We start from the raw sequence: 13701 nt of genomic DNA on the forward strand, positions 1-13701 counted from the left end.
ATTTATTATGAAACAACGCTACCATAGCAGTGTGTTTGCTTCATATTATTCCAGTTAGGAAAACAGACGAAACAGTTGTACTATTTGAAGTATGCACTTCCACAAACAGCTGCAGAACATTGCTTTGAGGTAATTTGTCTTAGCACCGTGTTTATGTTGCTGTCCTTGTCAAGTGGACCTGTTGAAAAGATGCAGACCTGAACTCACACATTCTATATTGCACACACGCACACGCACACACACACACACACGCACACACACACACGCGCGCGCACACACACACAATACACACACAGACACAGCACACACACACACAGCACACATGACCCATTCATCTGTGTTTGATATTTATTTAGTTGACTGTAGAAACATGTCTGGAGGATTGCAACAGATAATCACCGTGGCAAGAAAAAAGGCTTCAAAGAGGTCACATGCTGCTGCTGATAAAAGACTTTGGATGAAAACATAGAAAAACAAACCCCATGCTCCCTAAGTCTCAGTCTCAGTACTACTCAGGGGTGCATTTCTGGAAAGAGAAGTTGTTAGCCTGTTAGCAACTTTGATAGTTGTCAATAGGAAAATGCATTGAAAACAACAAAGTAGCTAATGTAGTAAGCAACTTTGGTTTCGAGAAATCCACCCCAGATTAAGTACTTTCACTCCTGCACCTTAAATTGTTATTTACAACGAGAAGGTTTTACAGTTCAACATTTTATCTCCAAATGGAGTTTACTTTGTCATTTTTAAATTACTTTATCTATTTTATCTACTGAAATCTCTATCAAAGAGGTTATTTTCAACAGTGGGTTAAACCTACAATGCAACTTGAAAGAAGTACATGATTAAAGTATTTACAGACTGATGTCGTACATAGTTTTACAGAGAAGCCAAACAATTAGGTAACCGTAAAAAAAAAATTAGGTGGAAAAAAAACAAACAAAAAACATTCAAATTCAGACTCATAGTATACAGTTGTGCTCATATGTTTACATACCCCAGCAGAATAAACGCTTTCTTCGCGATTTCTCACAAAATATGAAGGATTACACAAAACCTTTTTTTTCACTCATTGCTAGTGACTAGCTTAAGATATTTATTAGCAATATTCTGTGTTTACTCTTTCAAAAGCATGATCACAACCCAAACTACCCAAATGACCCTGTTCAAAAGTTTACATACCCTAGTTTCTGATGCTGAATATGGCCCTGTTTAACATCAGGGACCGCTCTAAATTGTTTGTGGTAGTTGTGGATAAGGCTCTTAATGTTCTCAGATGACAAAACAGCACATTCTTCCTGGCAGAATGGTTGTTTCCTATAATATCTTTGGGTGTCTTGCTGGAACCTCACATTTGAGGTTTCCCCTGAGTGTCTCAATGATGTTGAGATCAGGAGAGTGAGATGGTCGCTCAAAAACCTTCATTTTATTCTTTCTGAAGCTAATGACGGGTTGATTTGGCTTTCTGTGTTGAAATATTGTCATGTTGGCACCGTTGGAATTTCAATTCAGAAATGCAATATGAGGAGTTTGGTTGGAATCAAGCCAATGGGCAAGGGAATCATTGCATTGCAATGATCATTGCAAGGGAAATTGTTCAGGAGGCATAGGACAACCAAAAAATAACTTCAGGTGAAATATAGGACAACATGAAAAAATGTTTTAAACTGTACAGGAAAGAGGCACTTGAGGAAAGATGGGCTGTTGGGGGTTGCCAGGAGAAAGCCATTACCACAAAAATGCAAACATGTTATTTTGCATATGATACACCAAATAGCACAGTGAGAAGCATCAAAATGCCTGTGTTAAAGTCATTTGGAAAAATGAGATCAATATGGAACTTTTTTAGGCCACTATTAACAGTACCATTTGGAGAACAGTCAATGGAGCCTATGATGAAAGTTACACCATACCCTTCTGTGAAACATGGTCATGGGGACATTTGAGTTACAAATGCATTATACTTTTGATCCATACTCGCAGAATGATGAATACATTGCCCTGTGAAAAATACTGGAGGAAACTTGACACACATCAGCCTTGAAACTGCACATGTTCCATTGTTTGGACATGCCAACATGACATTATTTCAACACAGAAAGCCAAATCAACCCGTCACTAGCTTCAGAAAGAATAAAATTAAGTTTTTGAGCGACCGTCTCACTCTCCTGATCTCAACATCATTGAGCCATTCAAGGGAAGCCTCAAATGTGAGGTTCCAGCAAGACACCCAAAAATATTATAGGAAACAACCATTCTGCCAGGAAGAATGTGCTGTTTTGTCATCTGAGAACATTAAGAGCCTTATCCACAACTACCACAAACAATTTAGAGCGGTCCCTGATGTTAAACAGGGCCATATTCAGCATTAGAAACTAGGGTATGTAAACTTTTGAACAGGGTCATTTGGGTAGTTTGGGTTGTGATCATGCTTTTGAAAGAGTAAACACAGAATATTGCTAATAAATATCTTAAGCTAGTCACTAGCAATGAGTGAAAAAAAGGTTTTGTGTAATCCTTCATATTTTGTGAGAAATCGCGAAGAAAGCGTTTATTCTGCTGGGGTATGTAAACATATGAGCACAACTGTATGGTCTAATCAATGATTGCAGTCCGACAGACTCCGACTGAATAATATATAACTTATCAAATGCAGTGTGTACATCTAACTGTATGCATAATAACCTTGAATGTCCCTGGATTTGTAAAACAATTGCCCAAAAAAATGATGTCGGTCCCAACGTAACCGTACTTAGCCGGTTTCAGAAAGTGTCCCTTTGTCATTAGCTGATGAACAGATTGTCAGCGAGTGTTTTCAAGGGCAGCCATGCCCTGATGCTTAGAGAGTCTGTCTTGGAGTCGTAAGGTTAACGGTTCAAGTTCCATACCATCCATGACTGAAGTACCTTTTTAAGTAAGGCACTAAAACCCACATTGCTCCAGGGGCTGTGAACAGAACCCTGTATCTAAATTGCTGTCTTAAGTCACTTTGGATTAAGCAATAACTAATTTAATGTCAATATACATGTAATAAGTGTTTTTTGAAGTTTTACTGAGATTGGCTGAAGTATGCCTATCATATTTCCTGTAAGTGGGGAGCTGTCTACAGCCACATAACATAATGGTTTCTATTGCAGTTGTCTTTAAACACGACAGTTCATCATTAACAGCAGTAAGAGCAACACGAAAGTAACAAAACAAAAATATAACAGCGCATTACAACAACTACAAAATTAAATCGTATAGCATAAAAGTTAAAAAAAAGTGCTTGTTCAGTTGGATGGAATTTCAAAAGGGGGAGTTGTTCAAACGATAGGCCTACGTTGTTTTGATCAGTTAACTGTCTTTTTGTTATTTTAAGACTTCGTTTGCTCCACAAAGTTGATATTGTATGTGACCTGGTGTCCATTGTCCCACGCGTACAGCACCTTCTCCTTGGGGTTATAGTCAATCTGCGTGGTGAAGGAGTACTCGTTGATGAACGGCAATCGCGGCGCCCGCTGCGTTCCCGTGAGCGTGTCGTAGGCGTACGACAGCTCCCCCTCCCGCTGGTTGTACACGTCCACCGCGTACAAGACGCCGCACGCCAGGAAGCAGTTGCCGTAGGACTTGCGCCTCAGGCCCGTCTTCCAGGTGGTCTCCTTCTTGATGGTCAAGTCCACGGGGTCCAGCTTGCTGACCACGATCACCTCCTGGCCACCGTAGTCGTAGTCCACCGCCGGGTAGATGACCCACAGGCCGCTCTCGTCCACCGCGAAGTCGATGTCGGAGTGTCCGCGCCACTTCCAGGGCGTGGTGTCCTCGTAGACCACGTCGTGCAGCATGGTCCAGGCCGCCACGTAGCGCATGCGCAGGTCGTACTTGATGATGTTCTTGGTGAAGGCCCGGTTGTAGTAGAAGGCGCCGTTGTAGACCACGTGGCCCGTGCCTATCCAGTTGTACGGCAGCTTGTAGAGGTTGCTCCACCGCCCTGCACAAAACACAACACAAACAGAAATTACATATTTATTCTCTATATGCCGATTCAGTTGTAAGGCAGCTTGTAGAGGTTGCGCCACTGGCCTGCACAAAACATAACAGAATAATAAAAAATATTATACATGAAAGTATTATATATTTCTTCTCTGTGCTGATTTGTAGGGGAACGAAAAGTTAGAAATTGTGTGTGTGTGTGTGTGTGTGTGTGTGTGTGTGTGTGTGTGTGTGTGTGTGTGTGTGTGTGTGTGTGTGTGTGTGTGTGTGTGTGTGTGTGTGTGTGTGTGTGTGTGTGTCTGTGTGTCTGTGTGTGAGAGAGTGTGAATGTGTGTGTGCGTGCGTGCCTGCCTGTGTGCGTGCATGTCTGTGAGAGAGAGAGAGAGAGAGAGAGAGAGAGACATGCACGTATGTGCGTGTGTGTATGTGTGAGCGAGAGCGGGAAAATGTCAGTGATTGTGTGTGAGCGAGCGGGAAAATGTCAGTGTGTGCGAGTTTGTGTGTGTGTGTATGTGAGACACAGGCAAAGAAAGAAAGAGAAAGAGAGCTTTGTCAGAAATTTCAAAGAGAACCGGGTTCAGCTATAGCCCAAAGTGTTTAAGTCATTCAGCATTGTTTTCTTGGACGATGCATAGCATTACTCCTAATAGCTCCTTTGAAGAGCAGGCCAAGACCTGATGGAAATCCAAGCGTAGCGTATCCCTTGTTGAAACGCTCCTGACATATTGCATCTCTTGCCACTCACGAAGACGTTTAACAACATGTCCTGTAGTTGGACAGGGGTGAGAGACGAGGCACATATCCGCCACAGGCAGAGGCTCATGCTCATCGGGTGAAAATAAGCACAAAGGTCTCAATTTTGCGGCTATTTATTTAGACGTTTCAGTGTAATGTTTGGTTACTGTAGCCCAGGGAGTCCAGGGGTAAAAAAAAAATCGGTGTATCACGGTCCAAGTGTACAAAGTCTAAACATTTATACATCAGATTATTTTTCATAAACACGAGGAAGTATTAAATCCTGGAGAGATGGCAGAAGTATGAATATTATCTGGTGAGCTCAGTCAGAAGTGGTTCAAATTGGGCCCTGGAGAGCTTTGAAGCTCTCCGGAGGTATTTGGGTTATGCTGTTTGCATTGCACTCATACGTGTGTTAAAAATTCGGCATCGGGCACTTGAAAGCCAGTTATTTTTTTAGTTTATTTAGTTCATATTATGAGCTGTTTTGGAACCCTCTTTGTTTAATCCATGGATACTCTTTGAAACCGAAATAGAAAGATTTGATGTATTTACAGAGGACCTGCATTTTTGCATGATACCACCATACACACTTGGGTAACTCTACACTGTTGTTGACCACCTAGAAAACGAGATATTTTATCCCAACAATTACAACAATGATGAATTTGTTTGACTGTACATTTCAGTGGGGAAGCTTCAAAATAGGGTGAATCAGAGAGGACCCTCACCTTGTTTGAAGTTCTCCAGGTTGCGGAACTCCACCAGGTTGTTGCCATAGTAATAGTTTGTAACGTAGATCTTGGAGTCTTTGGCCAGTGGGTCCTTCATCCAGGCTCCCTCGTTCCTCCCGTAACTATTGTGCTTCACGGGCATCTCCACTGAGGCGATGGTTCCTTCGCACTCCACCTCCTTCCCTGGGTCACAAACACACATGCACGCACGCATGAACACACCGACACCCCCACCCCCACCCACACACACACACACGCACACGCACACACACGAGAAAGGCGTTATATTAAAACAGGGTAAGATATCTTGGGAAAATGGTGCACAGACAGACAGACCACAGACCACATAGGTGTTATGTTAACAGTCCAGCCAACACCCTAGCCTGTTACATGAGCCTGTTATCGCCTTTGCCATCAGTGACGAACGAATATGAATTATAGGGGAACAGCGGAGACAGAGATTAATTATGTTTGTTATCATTGTAAATCAAACGTCTCGAGAGAGATGTGATTTAGCACTCTTTTGCTTGTGCAACATACTGCGTTACACCACTCGGCAGTTCAGTACATCCATGTTCTGAGCAAACATTAAGGAAATAGTCCAGCGCGCCTCCCACCACTTTATCGCGCTTCCTGTGTAAAAAGATGCTCTTGGGAGGCCTGGTGTGGAATTCATTTGCGGGGAAGATGTTGGAAGACGATCATGTAAATAAAATGTGCGCAGTGTAAGTATATTTGTGCTATTGCATTTCCAAATAATCTGTCCGCAAACGAGGGGGGTGGTAGTGGGCAATGACATCACAATCAAGCCGTTGCAGAGACGAAATAATAACCCTAACAAAAATTTAGCAGCAAACCTGTTGTTAATTTGAGGCAAAATGTTGCTGTAAACTTGAGACAGCATTGCCAAAGGTTGACCACAAGTGCTTGCCAGAGGCCTAACATTTTAGTAACGGATTTACGTTCCCTTCACACACAAAACAAGCATTTTACTACAGTGACGAATGGTACACAGACCATAAAACCTTCTTGGCAATTTGATTTCTTTTTAATATCTTCAATGTCTTCACTTAATGATGATTCTGGTCAAAAGAGCTTTGATGTAGGCAACTGGACTTCTCTTGTTTGGAACTTGAAGATGTTTCATGCCTCAATGACAATATTTATGTCATAGTACATTGATTATGTATTTGTGCCTTACTTATATACACTACAGTATAAGGGAAATCAGGCCACTTTTATAGTTTGCTGTAACCAGAATAGCAATGGTCATCATGTAACGTCTGTGTAATGTCATCGTAGTTTAGTACTATGGTAACTGGTGACTATTTCAGTGTTCCACTGGTGGTTAGAGTGCATTATGAGGCTAAAATCAATATACGAGTCATTTGCTATGTTTTATATACAGTATGAAGAGTTTGGTTGCAAAATGACTTGCAGCCATTTTTTGCATTTTATCATTGGTAATGATTGTTCAGACGTCCTTCATCTATGTGTGAATTCTTGCCACATAGAACATACTTCTAGGACATACTTTTTAAACTTATATAAAATGCAATCTAATGCAATGCAATGCAATGCCTAATACAAAAAAAATGTACATTTCCCAAAATGTTTCAAAACGGATATACATTACAGTAAATAATTTTGCAACGAAGCTCTTCATATGCAAACCATTGTCGTACGGGGAGACAATGAGGACTTCTGGATCTTTCTTACCGGCTTTGTCTGCTGAATGGCGGCTGCTGTTATCCAAGTTGTCTATCACCAGCATGTAGGTGGGGGCCGGCTGGGCCAGCCTGGTCACCGCCCCCCGGTGGGTGGCCTTCCTGGTAGTGGTGGTGGTGGTGGTAGTGGTGGTGACCGGAGCTGATGTGGTGGTGGTAGTCGTGGTGACAGGGGCAGTGGTGGTTGAGGGAGTGACGATTCTCAGGGCGACTGTGTCACCCTTTTCGTTTTCCGAGGCACCCGGGTCGCCATCGGCGGGGCTTTCGGTCGGCTCGACCTCATGGAGGGTGTCGGCGTCCTCGGGCTTGTCCTCGTCGCGATGAGCATCTCTGCTGTCAGAGCTGGAGCTGTGGCCGTGAGTCTTGGGTGTGTTCTCTAACAGAAACAGACAAACGGAGAAGGAGGTGATGAGAGATGGGAGAGAAAGAGAGATTAAAGAGAGAAGGAGAGAGAGCCAGAGAGAGAGAAAGACATAGATACAAGAGATAGAGATATATACAGTCCCAGGAAAAAGTTTGTACACCCTTTGGAATTTCTTACCTTTCTGTCAAAATTGGTCATAAAACATGGTCTGATCTTCCCGGAAATCACAAGAAGGAACAACCAGAGTCTGCTTTAACTAATTCAACCCAAACATTTACAAGTTTTCATATTTTCATTGGCCATAAGATGTAAACATTCACAGGACAGCAAGGCATAAGTAAGTACACCCTTGCATTCAATATAGTTAGTCGCAATAACCTCAACCAGATGTTTCCTGTAGTTGCGGATGAGATTAACAAAACAATCTGTTTGTATCTGGTCTCCCTCTTCTTTAGAAAACTGCCTCTCGTCAGCAAGGTTTGTGGGATGTCTGGAGTGCATAGCTTTCTTGACTTCATGCCATATAATCTCAATTGGTTTTTTTTCAGGGCTTTGACTGGGAGTGTGTATTTCATTATTATGAAGCCATTCTAAAGTCGATTTGCTTCTAAAGTATTGGTTGTTGTCACATTTCAGCACCCATCCTCTTGTGTGCTTCAACTGTGTGACAGACTACCTCACTTTTTTTCTGTAAAATATCTCGATAAACTTCTGAGTTCATTGTTCCACTGATAATAGCAAACTGAAAAGGGCCTGAGGCAGCAAGGTAGCCGCATATAATGATGCTCCCGCCACCATACTCAAAGGTGGAGATGATGTTTTGGTGAAGGTGTGGTTCTCCAGTTCTCCTCCAAACATGACATTGTGTGTTCCCCTGAACAATTCAACTTTGGTTTCAACGTTGGTCTACAGAATATTTTGCAGTAATTCTATGAAGCACATAAATGCTTTTTCGCAAACCTCAAAGGTGCAGCAATATTTTTTTGGACAGAAACCCCATTAATTTTAGATTGGCAGAATGAATCCCATTTTTAGCTATTCTTGGTTACATCTCCTCTTCTGAGTATGGTGGCGGGAGCATCATTATATGCGGCTACCTTGCTGCCTCAGGCCCTTGACAGTTTGCTATTATCAGTGGAACAATGAACTCAAGTTTATTGTGATATTTTACAGAAAAAACGTGAGGAAGTCTGTCACACAGTTGAAGCACACAAGAGGATGGGTGCTGAAATGTGACAACAACCCATACTTTAAAAGCAAATCGACTTTAGAATGGCTTCATAATAATGAAATACGCATTCTGAAATAGCACAGTCAAAGAACAATTGAGATTATATGGCATTAAGTCAAGAAAGCTATGCACTCCAGACATCCCACAAACCTTGCTGACGAGAGGCAGTTCTCTAAAGAAGAGGGAGACAATATAAAAACAGATTGTTTTGTTAATCTGATCTGCAACTACAGGACAAGTCTGGTTGATGATATTGCAACTACTGAGGGTTAAAACCTACATGCAAGGGTGTACTTACTTATGCCCTGCTCTCCTGTGAATGTTATGGCCTTATGACCAATACAAATATGATAACATGTAAATGTTTGGGTGGAATTAATTAAAGCAGACTCTGATTGTTCCTTTTTGAGATTTCCGGGAAGATCAGACCATGTTTTATGATCAATTTTGACAGAAATGTAAGAAATTTCAAAGGGTGTACAAACTTTTTCCTGGGACTGTATATCATAAGAGAGAGAGAGATAGAGAGAGAGAGAGAGAGAGAGAGAGAGAGAGAGAGAGAGAGAGAGAGAGAATGACAGAGAGATGGAGAGACAGAGAGATGGAGAGACAGAGAGATGGAGAGAGAGATGTAAGAGAGAGAGAGAGAGATGATTGAGATGATGCGTTTGCTTTGGAGGTTTTGGGAATGCTCAGTGGAGCAGAGCAAATTACACAGCGGAGCGCCCAAGGAAAATACAAGCCCTAATGAAGACGCTGCAGACCTGCCAGCTTACACACACACACACACGCACACACATACACACACACACACACACGCACACACAAACACATGCACACACACACGCGCGCACACACTCACACGCACACACACACGCACACACATACGAACACGCACACGCGTGAACGCAAAACAGACACACACGCACACACACAGATGCACAGACAGAAACACACACACACACACACACAGATGCATACACACCCTCATTCACGCGCACACACGTGCACACACGTGCACACACGCACTCACACACACACTCTACACCCCTGAGTCTGGATGTAGTCCACAGTTCACTCTTGGCCTGCTGCCCTCGGCAGCTTCACACATACGGGTGTGGCGTCTCCCCTTACATGGCTCAGAGTGTGTGTGTGTGTGTCATGCATGTGTGTGTGATGTGTGTGTGAGAAACAGAGAGAGCGAGAGTGTGTGCGCGTGCGTGTGTGTATGCATGTGCGTGTGTGTGCATGCGTGCGTGCGTGCGTGTGTGATGTGTGTGAAACAGAGAGAGCGAGAGATAGTGTGTGTGTGTGTGTGTGTGTGTATGTCCATGTCCGGTCAGGCCACCCAGACTGCTCTGCTGGTTCCGTCCGACCCGCTCTTTGCTGCCTGAACCTGGACCCCGGCCGGCATCCGCATCCTTGGCCTTAGTTCTCTACACACACACATTTGTTTCTGTAGAAAAATCCCCTAATGCGCACACACACCCGCTACACATACACTCATACATGGACACATACCATATGCATGCAAGCAGACACACACACACACACACACACACACACACACACACACACACACACACACACACACACACACACACACACACACACACACACACACACAACACACACAACACACACAACACACACACACACACACACACACCATATGCATGCAAGCAGACACACACACACACACACACACACACACACACCATATGCATGCAAGCAGACACACACACACACACACACACACACACACACACACACACACACACACACACACACACACACACACACACACACACACACACACACACACACACACACACACACACACACACACACACACACACACACACACACAGGCTTGCGAGCTGAGGCCATGTGCTGCTGCTGCTGCTACTGCCACGGCCAGACAACACAATGTCAGGAAAGAGTTGCCTTTTTCCACGGCGAGGGCTTATTGTCGGCCTTCCTGCAGGTTAGGTGCAGGACGGGCCCCAGTACTGCAGGCCAACTGGCCCCGTCTCAGAGGAACTTACTGAGGGACAAGCTTGATGGACGCCGCCTATGAAAACAGCAAAGAGCAGCTCACGATTTCCATAATAGGAGTCTGGCTGGCATGGCCGGCGAGAGAGAGAGAGAGAGAGAGAGAGAGAGAGACAGAGAGAGAGAGAGAGAGAGAGAGAGAGAGAGAGAGAGAGAGAGAGAGAGAGAGAGAGAGAGAGAGAGAAGAAAGGCCAGAGATCATTATAAACAAATACAGTCCACCGAGAGAGAGAGAGGAAGCTCTTTTAACGCTGTAGGCAAGTGAAAATAAAATATTGGACGTCTGGTGTGTGTGTGTGTGTGTAGCCAGGGAAAGACTGGAGCAGATGCCGTGTACTCTGGGTCATCCTCTTTATAACACCTTTCACATACATAAGAGAAGGGATAGGAGGCAGGGTTGCCAGATGAGACTGATGATTTCCAGACCCCAAAAAACCCCACCTGAAAGCACTAAATCCCATCCTTTTTTCACTAAATTCTACAATGGCCATGAATCGTCAGAAAAACCTGCCTAAATGCCATTTTCACCCCTTTTTTTTTACCTGCAGACGGTCATCATAAGCAGTCCAATTGGGTGGGAAACCGCCCAATCTGGCAACACTGATACGTAGGAGGCTGTCTGCATACACACACATGTGGTGAGTAGAGCTTCAGGGAGAGAGGACACCCTATAGCTGGATAGAGCAGCCGGTTTCATTTCACTTCGTCGAATCTGCCTGACCTCGCAGCATTAGGATTTATTTGCTCCATGTTAGGCTTTAACTTTTTAAAAAAATTTTTTTAAGATATAACCAATCACTGCTGTTTGGTCATGACGTACTTGTATGCATCTGATTCCTGAAGCACAAACAGACGCCGGACAGATAACATCATGGCTTCACCTCATCCATGTTGAGCTAAGAAAAACACGCACATCCGTCTCAAATGGGTACTGGACTAAACTGAAGTCAACTGAAACAACAAAACTGGAGTCTGAAACATTATATTAATATTAAAGAAAGAGAAATGGGAGCCTGGCGTTGAGGACTATTTTTGTTGTTTCAGATCACCTCATCTACAATGATTTCCATAATAGGAGAGAGAGAGAGAGAGAGGGGGGGGGGAAAGCTAATTTGTGACATTGGTGAGCATTCCCATAGCATTAGTCAAAGAAAGTGTGAAAGCCCACCTGGGAATGTCCCATCGTCATTGTGACACAGCACTCCATAAAACACACTGCACAAAATGAAATTGCATTTGTGCCTCATCTATACAAGGGGGCAGCCCCAAACGGCACCCCAAGGGAGCAGGGCGGCAATTTGCCCAGGGTATACCTCAGTCATAGAGGAGGATGGGGGAAAGCACTGGTTAATAAGTGCCCCCACCAACATGGTGGATCGGGAGTCGAATCGGCAACCTTGGGCTTACAAGTCAGGTGCCCTAACCGCTTATGACTGCCCAAAGCTAGTCAAAGTCAAGTCAAAGTAACTTTACAATGCGAAGCAGGTTGTGTCAAACCTATTCTTGGTCCTGCAAAAACATGTTGGGCAGATTCTGTGTAGAATGGTCCAAGACAATCCGCATAAAAAAGTAAATGAATTTGCCTTTTGCACATGTTGAGGAAATCGAGCTGTATGTCCCATGCCAAGATAATCCAATAATTGTATTATTCCTAGTTTTTAATTTTTCCATATTTCTAGTTATACAGTATACAGCAGTTTATGTAAAGTCACTGCACACCAACATCAGAAGAGAATCAGTGGGGGAAAAAAAAATCTGCCTGGCTATTCATTGGGTTTGGGACAGTTTTATGTAGCCTACTGTAGGTGATAATACAAAGCAGGTGGTAATGAGGGAAAATCTGACTTCGGAACATTTTGTTCATTCATGTTACGCTATTTCAGTACAGCTTTGAGTCTGTTTGTCAGATCCAATAATTCTATCCATGAAAACATCCTTATACTGTACAGTATACAGTACCGTACATTACTATAAAGGTTGAGTTGGCTTACCATAGGCTGGGATAGCTTACCCCAGTTTTGACTGGGTAAGCTCCTAATTTATTGAGTCCAACCATCTGAATCATCATCATTTCTTATCTACATTCTCTTTCTCCCTCGCTTGGATTTCTTCCTGCAACACATGACACACCCAAAAAGATGGGTTAGTGGAGGATAGTTCTTTACTGTTAATAAATTACATCGTAACATGCTATAATAACAATAAATAAATGCATAAAAAGCATTGTGAAAGAAAACCAAACAGACATTATAGAATGTGGCAGATTATTTTTCCCACAAGCTGTTTTTCCTTACTATCCCTCCTTTCCTTGGGGTTGATTCATTTTACTACTTTTCACTAACCGTATTCTCTTTTGAGACATACGCAGCTCTGCGAGCAATCAGGCATCTGTGCTGATATCAGTGTTTGGAGCTTTGGCGATGTGTTCCAACATGATAGAATCTCTGTTGACCTCTGTTTGTCTCATGTTGGCTTCCACACTAAGACTTCTCACTCAATGCTCTGCTCAGGAGTGCTGTGTGAGGTTTTTTTTCATTTCTCTCAGCCTCCCTCCTCCCCAAGTCACCCACACTAGAGCATATCGTGCTCAAGTCAACACCACTCCCCGATAAGCCTCAGCACTGTGTCAGTGTGCTAGTGTTGACTTGCAACGACGCTGCTTGCTTGGCTTTCTGGAGCGCGTTGGTTGGTGTTGCGCTGCTCTGCGTATCCCTTTGTCCCAAATGACGGCGGCAGATTTATTGAGCTTTTGGTGGAGGCCAAAAGTGTATCTCCCTCACGAGCTGTAGCACATTCCTCTCGTGTTTATATCATGCACACGAGATATCTCACTGAGCGTGGCTGCTGCCATGAATGATAATAATAATGTGTCAGGTTTCTTCCTCC

At 43.5% G+C, this 13701-nt stretch overlaps 1 protein-coding gene across 1 annotated transcript in view; it reads right to left on the reverse strand.

Moving 5' to 3' along the window:
• Positions 1–2534: 2534 nt before the first annotated feature.
• The window catches only part of LOC134457722 (olfactomedin-like protein 2A), a 57661-nt gene continuing 46494 nt past the window's right edge, over positions 2535–13701 (reverse strand). The window contains exons 6-8 of the mRNA XM_063209698.1: positions 7158–7541; positions 5436–5621; positions 2535–3967 (exon numbers count right to left, since the gene is read on the reverse strand). Of these exons, the coding sequence (XP_063065768.1) occupies positions 3354–3967; positions 5436–5621; positions 7158–7541 (1184 nt within the window). The 3' untranslated portion in view covers positions 2535–3353. The remainder of the gene's footprint in view (positions 3968–5435; positions 5622–7157; positions 7542–13701) is intronic.

The sequence above is a fragment of the Engraulis encrasicolus genome, chromosome 11 (genome assembly GCF_034702125.1).
Source record: "Engraulis encrasicolus isolate BLACKSEA-1 chromosome 11, IST_EnEncr_1.0, whole genome shotgun sequence".
Taxonomy (NCBI): Eukaryota; Metazoa; Chordata; class Actinopteri; order Clupeiformes; family Engraulidae; genus Engraulis; species Engraulis encrasicolus.